Genomic DNA, 10,000 nt, shown 5'->3' with positions numbered 1-10,000 from the left:
TGGGGGGGGTAAAAAGTATGGATATCAATTTGCCTTTTTCTCACGTTTTTGCCCTCCCACCTGTAATACTCTATCATAAAACACCAAACCGGTATTTGTGCCATGCACTGACCTGCATGTTCGTCCACCTATCCGTGTGCTTAACCCGCTGGTGACCTCGCTTGACCCCACAGGAAGGAGTGGGACAGCGTGGGCCACAACGTTGTCCTTCTGCACCAATTTCAGCGAGGGAAGTTCTGCCCTAACCTCGGCCCCTTTGCCCTGAAGGTGGAGACGTTCCTTAGACTCGCCGGCATTGAGTACAAGGTAAGGGTTTGTGAGTACTGTGATTGGTGTGTGTGAATGGGGAAGTGTGTGTGTGTGGGGGGGGGGAGTTGATGGTTAGGTGGATGTTTGAGCGTGTTTATATGTGTGTTTGTGTGTGTGTGTGTGTGTGTGTGTGTGTGTGTGTGTGTGTGTGTGTGTGTGTGTGTGTGTTGTGTGTGTGTGTGTGTGTGTGTTGCCGTTGATATATGAATTAATGTTTGTCTCTGTGGGTACGTGTATTCAAATGTATTTATTTGTACATACGTCTACTTGTGTTTGCTTGTCTGTTTTTTGTGTGAGTATCGATAGTCTTCTGAGGCATTATACAAAAAGTAAATGACTTGCAACCTTTATCTCATTTTATCGATGCTGTTGAGAGCTCGACTCTGAGGTCAAGGAACTCTAGCTCTGAATTAATGAATCTCCCTGAAGAGAGCTGTGTGTATGTATATTCATAAATACATACATATATATATATATATATATATATATATATATATATATATATATATATATATATATATATATATATAAGTATACACACAAACACACACACACAAACACACAGACAAACACACACACACACACACACACACACACACACACATACATACATACATACAAACATATATATATATATATATATATATATATATATATATATATATATATATATATTTTTTTTTTTTTTTTTTTTTTTTTTTTTTTTTAACGGTAGGTTCATGTTTGAGCCGCCGTGGTCACAGCATGATTTTTAATTGTAGTTTTCATGTTGTGATGCTCTTGGAGTGAGTACGTGGTAGGGTCCCCAGTTCCTTTCCACGGAGAGTGCCGGTGTTACCTTTTAGGTAATCATTCTCTCTATTTATCTGACTTGGGCTGGCTTGCCCACCCAGTGGCTAAATAGGCAATCGAGGTGAAGTTCCTTGCCCAAGGGAACAACGCGCCGGCTGGTGACTCGAACCCTCGAACTCAGATTGCCGTCGTGCCAGTCTTGAGTCCGATGCTCTAACCACTCGGCCACCGCGGCCTATATATATATATATATATATATATATTATATATATATATATATATATATATATATATATATATATGGAAGAAAAACCCACAATACAAAAACTAGATTTATTGAAAATGAGACTACAGTTTCGAAATCCACCTGGATTCCATCTTCAGGTCTGAAGAGGAAAGGGAGAGGAGGGGGTATAAAAGAGAGAGAGGAGAGGCAACGCGGGAACACGGGGCGGGTGAGGACAGACGAACGGAAGTAGAGGGAGGTCACATCAGGTCGGAGGATCGGGCGGACTATGCGCCGGGTGGCCGGCATACGGTAGAAGGCGGAGGATATGGGAAGCAAGGAGGCTGTCAGCAGGAGAAAAGCCGCTGTTCAAGTTGAAATTAGGCAGCAGCTTTATAAAGGAAGATTCCACCAGTCTGCGGGAGTGGACATCGGCGGAAGAAAACACAATCCGCGCTGCTGACCAGTCCATCTGATGGCCAGTGTCCCACTGATGGCAAAAGAGGGCGTTATTGTTGTGTCCCCTGGATATAGCGTACTTATGTTGTGACAGACGCTTGGTAAGACTGGCGCCTGTTTCGCCAAAGTACTTTCATCCCGGCCCTCGATTCTCTCCTCCATCCTAACCCTTCCATTCCTAGGCGTTACCGTGAGGCCCTTCAAAGCCTGCGCAGGGAGGACGTCACCATTCTGCCCTCTGACAAGGGCAACTCGGTGGTGGTCCTCGACCGTGCCTCTTACCTGCAGAAGGCCCAGGACCTGTTGGATGACGCCTCCACTTATGCTCCCTTGACTAGTGACCCCCGTGAACGCATTGCTGCTACCTTCCACCGTCGCCTGAAAGAGATAGCAGCCTGTTTTCCGGAGGCGAATCTATACCAGAGGTTCAGGGTCATCAACCCTCGACTCCCTCATTTCTATGGGCTTCCTAAAACCCATAAGCCGGCCGTGCCTCTGCGCCCCATCATCTCCTCCCGGGGATCTGTGACGCACCCTCTTGCTGCCTGGCTGGCAAAGTGTCTCACTCCCCTCCTTGGCACCTTCTCTCCTGCTCACCTGCGCCACTCTCAGGACTTCATCTCCCGCGTTCGCGGAGCTTCACCGGTGACCATGATGAGCTTGGACGTTGAGTCCCTGTTCACCAAGGTCCCGCTTGATGATGTCCTGGCTTTCCTCCAGAGGAGACTCCCTGAAGAGGATCCTCGTCTCCCTCTGCCCACCGACGCCTTCCTCCAGCTGATTCGTCTGTGTGTGGATTCTAATTCCTTTTCTTTCGAAGGTCGTTTTTACTCTCAGACGTTCGGTGTTGCCATGGGCTCTCCTCTCTCTCCAGTCCTGGCAAACCTGTTCATGGAATTCTTCGAGTCTGAGCTTCTCCCTTCCATCTCCATTCGGCCGTCGATCTGGCTGAGGTATGTCGACGACGTCTTTGCTCTTTGGCCTCATGACCCTGCTCTGTTTCCGGGTTTCCTGATGCAGCTGAACTCTCTCTCTCCTTCCATCCGTTTCAAGGTGGAATGGGAGGTTGACAACAGGCTCCCTTTCTTGGACACCTTAGTCCATCGCTCTGCTGACCACTTCTCCTTCTCCATATACAGGAAACCCATGCATAGTGGTATGTACATACACTTCTTCTCATACCACCCTCTCCATGTGAAGAGAGGTGTTGCCACCTCGCTGTTCCTTCGCGCCCTTCGCATCTGTGACCCCCAGTACCTGGATGGAGAGATCGTCTTCCTTCGTCGCTCTTTCTCCAAACTGGGCTACCCTGGTCATGTTCTCGATGCCGCGTTATCCAGGGCGCGGCGTACCTTCTATCACGACTCTCCTCCTAAATTGACTCCTCATTTGCCCGTCCTCAGCCTGCCCTACACTGAGGAAATTTACTCTCTCCGTCGCCCTCTTCACCCTCTCAACTGCATGCTGATCTTTCGCCAGGTGAACACTCTCCGTCGCAACCTGGTCCATACTAGCCCTCCTTCCTCCGCGAAGGTGGGCACCTATGCTGTTCCTTGTGCCTCCTGTGACAAGCAGTACTTTGGCGAAACAGGCGCCAGTCTTACCAAGCGTCTGTCACAACATAAGTACGCTATATCCAGGGGACACAACAATAACGCCCTCTTTTGCCATCAGTGGGACACTGGCCATCAGATGGACTGGTCAGCAGCGCGGATTGTGTTTTCTTCCGCCGATGTCCACTCCCGCAGACTGGTGGAATCTTCCTTTATAAAGCTGCTGCCTAATTTCAACTTGAACAGCGGCTTTTCTCCTGCTGACAGCCTCCTTGCTTCCCATATCCTCCGCCTTCTACCGTATGCCGGCCACCCGGCGCATAGTCCGCCCGATCCTCCGACCTGATGTGACCTCCCTCTACTTCCGTTCGTCTGTCCTCACCCGCCCGTGTTCCCGCGTTGCCTCTCCTCTCTCTCTTTTATACCCCCTCCTCTCCCTTTCCTCTTCAGACCTGAAGATGGAATCCAGGGGGATTTCGAAACTGTAGTCTCATTTTCAATAAATCTAGTTTTTGTATTGTGGGTTTTTCTTCCATTGTATCAGCACGGAAGAGTGTTTTGCTATTCATATATATATATATATATATATTATATATATATATATATATATATATATATACAGAGAGAGAGAGAGAGAGAGGGGGATATATATATATATATATATATATATATATATATATATTTATATATATAGAGAGAGAGAGAGAGAGAGAGAGAGAGAGACAGAGACAAAGAGAGAAATAGAGATGCTTGTGTGTGAGCTTACTTAGTTATTCTTCACTATTCTTAGTCGTTTGTGTGTGTGCGTGTACCTCCGATTATGGACGTGTGTGTATGTGCTTGTTTATGGTAATAATGATAATATTATTATCATTATCTTTATCAATATTATTTATCATTACTATTATTAATAATATTATTATTATTATTTATTGTTCTTATTATTATCATTATCATTATTATTATTATTATTATTATTATTATTATTATTATTATTATCATTATTATTGCTATTATTATTATTATTATTATTATTATTATTATTATTATTATTATTATTGTTGTTATTATTATTATTATTAATGTTATTGTTGTTGTTATTATTAATATGGTGTGTGCGTGTGTGTGTGTGTGTGTGTGTGTGTGTGTGTGTGTGTCTGTGTGTGTTCGTGTGTGCGTGTGCACGCGTGTGTGTATACATATATACTGTATATATGTGCCGTAAAATGGAGTTCGCTTAAGAAAGAATAAACTTTACTTTTGGAGTCATGATGTTTCATTATTCCCGAAGACGAAGGAAGACAGAGCTATGCCCAGGAATACGCCATCCTCATATGGGATGTGGAGTTTCTGGTCTATAGTTACCATAGTTGTCAACAGCCCCTGTTATCGCTGTCATGATCTTTTTGCCGCTGCGATAATGCATATCATCATTACCATCGCTGTCATCACTTTTTTTTTATCATTCTTATCATTATCATTGTTGACAATTATCATAGTCTTTCCTACAATTATTATTATTATACTATTATCATTATCATTACTAATATCATTATTGTAATTATCATTGTTGTAATTACAATTAGTGGTTATAATAATAGTTATTATAATCATAATTATTACTGTTATTAATAGTATTAGTAGTGGCTATAGTATCATTATTATTGGTCCCAGTCATCTTATTATCATTAATGTTGTTGTTGTATTTATAATTATTGTTATTCTCCTTATTGTTATTATTATTATCCTTATTATTTTTCCATCATTATTATTGTTGTTGTTATTATTATTATTATTATTATTATTATTATTATTATTATTATTACTTTTATTATTATTACCATTATAATTTTTTTTATTATTATCATTATCATTATTGGTATTACTATAATCACCCTCATTATTATTATTACTTTTATTGTTATTATCATCAACCCTTTTTTTTTTTACAGTTACCACTACCATTACTATCATCATTACGGTCGCCCGCCGTTGTGTAGCGGTAACGCGTGCGGCTTCGGACCATAGTCGGTCACCCAATGCGAGATTTCGAATCTTACCGCAATAAAAACGATGGGCATTCACTTGGGGTAACGGTCTCCACCTTCCAAAAACAAAACAAATAAAAAAAACATAAAAAAAGAAAGAAAGAAAAAAAATCATTTGCTCCTGTTTTATGTTAAGTGTGATAGTAACGATAACTGATCCGATTTTACGTCTCGAACTCCCTTGCCATGCAGAGGGGTTCAGGACGTAAAACCAGATCAATTACTATTATTATTATTATTGGTATTATCATCATTATGATTGATGTTATCCTTCTTCTTATTATTATCATTCTTGCCATTATTGTTATTATCATTATTATCAATTTTACTCTAATTGTTATATGTATTAATATTATCATCATCATCATCGTCATTATTATTATTATTATTATTATTATCATTATTGTTGTTATTATTATCATTATTATTATGGGATCTTAAGCATTTCTACACTGGCTGTTCTTATTGCCGTTTTTCTTCCTGTTAGGCGAGTCATAGCAAATGACTAAAGGCTAACAGTTGTCCTTCTCCTTTAAAGTTCTAGCACTTTTCTCAGTGTTCTTGCCGTCCCCAATAAAGCAGTCTTCTGCAGTACTCCAACCTCAGGCCCAATGTCCATATTTTCAATCCAACATTCAAGATCTTTTGTAACGCTTCCGAGGGCACCAATCACTACTGGAACAACTTTTGCACATCGCAGTTCCCACAACCTTTCTATTTCCCTTTTCAGATCTTGGTACTTTTCTACCTTCTCTAACTTTTTTTCTGCAATCCTCGTATCTGCAGGTACGGCAATATCAACTATTAGAGCCTCTTTCTTTTCCTTATGAATTACTATAACATCTGGTCTTCTTGCCTGAATGACGTTATCACATTGTACATTGATATCCCACAGAATTTTCACGGCCTCGTTCTCAACAACACCCTCTGGGGTGTGTTCATACCACTTATCTGAATGCTCAAGCCCATGTTTCCTACACAAATCCCAGTGTACTTTCTTTGCCACGTTATCGTGACGTCTTTTGTACTCTTTCTGGGCTAATTTCTCGCACTCTGAAACAATATGCTGTATGCTTTCACCTCGTTTACCACACATTCTACACAGTGGACTGTCGCTGCTCTTATCTATATAATGCTTCACGTAGTTGGTCCTATTGCTTGCTCTTGTGCAGCACATAGGAGAGCTTCCGTTTCAACCTTCAAATCACTCCTTGACAGCCATTCCCAAGATTTAACCCTGTCTACCTTTTCTGGCATCTCTCTAACGAATTGCCCATGCATTGCCTTTCCTGTCCATTTTTGTTTGAGCTCTTCTGCCTTTCTCCTTTTGAATTCTTCCTTCTCCATTGTTTCCTCTGTCTGTATTGTTATTATTATTATTATTATTATTATTATTATTATTATTATTATTATTTTATTATCATCATCATCATTATTCTAGCATTATTATCCTCATTGATATTGTTATACATATTATTATTGTCTTTAGTATTGTTCTTATTTTATTATCATTATTATTTACATTATTTTATTATTGTCATTATCATTGATATTATTACTATTGTTGGTGCTGTTAGCATTATTATTATGATTATTTTTATTATTACTATTATTGTCATTATTATTTTTCAATATTACTATCATTATTATTATTATGATTATGATGATGATGATCATCATCATCATGATGATGATGATGATGATCATCATCATTATTATCATCATAATCGTTTTTATAATTGTTATTATTATTAATATCACAGTATTATTATTACTATTACTACTACTATTATTATCATCATCATTACCATCATCATCAACATTATTATGATTTTTTTATCATTGCTGTTATCGTTGTTGTTGTTGTTACTGTTGACTTAAAAGAAGAATAGGGTGAGAGGCAGACAGAGAGGGGAAGGGAGCATTCGAACGAAAGGAGTAGGGAGGGGAAATGGGATTAAAGAGAAAAGGGAGATGGGGAAGGGAGAAGGGAGGGGATGAAGGAGGGAGGGAGAGGGAGGGAGGGGCTAGGAAAGCGGGATGGGTAAGGAGGGAGGGAGAGGGAGGGAGGGGGGAGGCCCCAGAGGGAAAACGAGGAGGAGGGAGGGAGTGAATTGAAGGAAGGTGTGGGAGGGAGAGGGGAGAGGAAAAGAAAGAGGAAGAAGGAAAGGAAGAGAAAGAGGAAGTGGGAAAAGAAAAGGGATAGAGGAGTGTATGTATATGTATATATATATATATATATATATATATATATATATATATATATATATATATACATGCATAAATATATATACACATATATGCATATATAGATAGATAGATAAATAGACATAGATAGATAGGTGTGTGTGTGTGTGTGTGTGTGAGTGAGTGAGTGAGTGTGTGTGTGTGTGTGTGTGTGTGTGTGTGTGTGTGTGTGTTTGTTGTGTGTGTGTGTGTGTGTGTGTTTGTATGTGTGTGTGTGTGTGTGTGTGTGCGTGTATGTGTTGTGTGTGTGTGTGTGTGTGTGTGTGTGTTGTGTGTGTGTGTGTGTGTGTGTGTGTGTGTGTGTGTGTGTGTGTGTGTGTGTGTGTGGTGTGTGTTGTGTGTGTAGGTAAACTACAGAACGAGGATGAATCTGGCCAAAAACTAATAAAAAAAAACATTATAATCATCAGTGCTGGCCCCGACTTAAAACGCTTTAGTACCCGCTTTAACATCACCATTTTCTTATATAACATGAAAGGACTATATTTTCTGGTTTATAGTTGGTAAAGTTCTTATGAGTGCAGCTGCGCAAGCGAATCCCGCATCTAATCTTAGAGCTTAGTATTTGAATGTAAACTTATGTATGTGAATGATTTCCAAATGAGCACTGATTCCCAGATACGAATTATATATATATATATATATATATATATATATATATATATATATATATATATATATATATATATATATATATTATGTACACTATACCAATTCTGTGATTATGACAGCTATTTGCCATTGTGTATTGTCATAAAACCAAATGGAAATGTAATGATTGTAATGCAGATTCTTGATAAAATTTATATGAACATGCTTTTCTCTCTCCTTTTTTTATCATTATCACCTAGCTCACTTATAAACACACACACTCTCTCTCTCTCTCTCTCTCGCTCGCTCTCTCTCTCTCTCTCTCTCTCTCTCTCTCTCTCTCTCTCTCTCTCTCTCTCTCTCTCTCTCTCTCTCCTATACGTGGCCGCTGTTTATCTATGTTTCATTATTTATGTATCTATGTATAAATATATGTATATATACGTATATATATATATATATATATATATATATATATATATATATATATATATATATATATATATAACGTACGCAAAGTCTAAATATTTCCTTAGACTTTGTGCATGTCCACTATCACAAATCCGTTTATGGCTACTGCAGGTCGACACGGAGGCGCCTTTCGGGCCGAAGGGCAAATGTCCATGGATCACCCTCAACGGCGAGGACCTCGGCGACTCTGAGTTCATCCTCGAGAGGCTCGCCAGCGAGTTCGATGTCGACCTCGACAGCCATCTCGACCCCCAGAAGGCAGCCACGCTCGAGGCCGTCAGGATCCTGGCTGACGAATACCTCTTCTGGTGAGTAGCCTGTCTTAATTCCGCAGGGACTATACTGGGTATGTTTAACGCCTTTGTGTGTGTGGGGGGGATATAGTTGTTTTTTTTCCTCTGTATTTGTATGTCTAACCTCTGTGACAGCTTGTATATGCGTGTGTCTGTGTGTACCCTGGAAGAAATTTTGTACTCAAATGTCTGTGCATCTGCATTTCTAAGTCATTTTGTATACGCGTGTATGCATATCATCTGATCAATAAGGACAGTAATGTTGTCTAGACGACAACATCACTGCCGTTTTCATTATCATCATCACAGTTCACCTACACGCTTCCAGTAGTTATTATCACAACCCATTATCATAACAGTTTGCAAGTTGTTACCATTATCATTTCCATTATTATCATTACCATTGGCATTCAAGGCATCCATATGACAAGCCAGTTTGCGATAACTCCTTCCATTGTTGTTATTGCTATTGTCACCAGAAATGTCAACAGTCCAGTCATTATTCTAATTATCATGTAAATGAGTGTTGTTATCAAATTCACCATTCATATCGTCATTATCATACCCCAGTCTACTCATTACGATTGATTATTATTGTTATCAACATCACCCTCATCATCGTCCTAATACTCATCAACATAGTGCAATTCGGTGATTAGTATTGCCATCATTATCATCATCGTACAGGTTTTCTTCACTAAAGTCCAGTTCACTCCTCTTAAATGACTATTAGCGCTCTAGTCATTTGGAATTATTAGAGTGACAGAACTCTAATCATTCCAGTCCATTCGTTTTAATTGATTGTTAATGTTGTCACCGTTATGACAGACGCCATTACCGTAGTGCAAATACACGTTTTACAACTTATCAATATTAACATCACCATCCCCATTACCACAGTCCTGTTTACCCACAAAAACTAATACTCATTGCCACCACCACACCTTCCCTTCCAGGTGCGTCATCACATGGCGTTATTGGCTGGACGGCTGCAAGACCTTCCTCAAATCC

The 10,000-nt window shown here is 39.8% G+C and overlaps 1 protein-coding gene across 1 annotated transcript in view; it reads left to right on the top strand.

Annotated features, from left to right (window-relative positions):
- LOC119576634 overlaps positions 1–10,000 on the top strand; it is a 26,204-nt gene that overhangs the window by 6,864 nt on the left and 9,340 nt on the right. The window contains 3 exon segments of the mRNA XM_037924290.1: positions 174–306; positions 8,808–9,004; positions 9,946–10,000. The exon segment at positions 9,946–10,000 is cut by the window's right edge and continues 154 nt beyond it. Coding sequence (XP_037780218.1) covers positions 174–306; positions 8,808–9,004; positions 9,946–10,000 — 385 coding nt within the window.

This window comes from Penaeus monodon, chromosome 9 (genome assembly GCF_015228065.2).
Source record: "Penaeus monodon isolate SGIC_2016 chromosome 9, NSTDA_Pmon_1, whole genome shotgun sequence".
Taxonomy (NCBI): Eukaryota; Metazoa; Arthropoda; class Malacostraca; order Decapoda; family Penaeidae; genus Penaeus; species Penaeus monodon.
The sequence above is the reverse complement of the archived record's forward strand: the minus strand, read 5'-3'. Positions and strand labels throughout refer to the sequence as shown.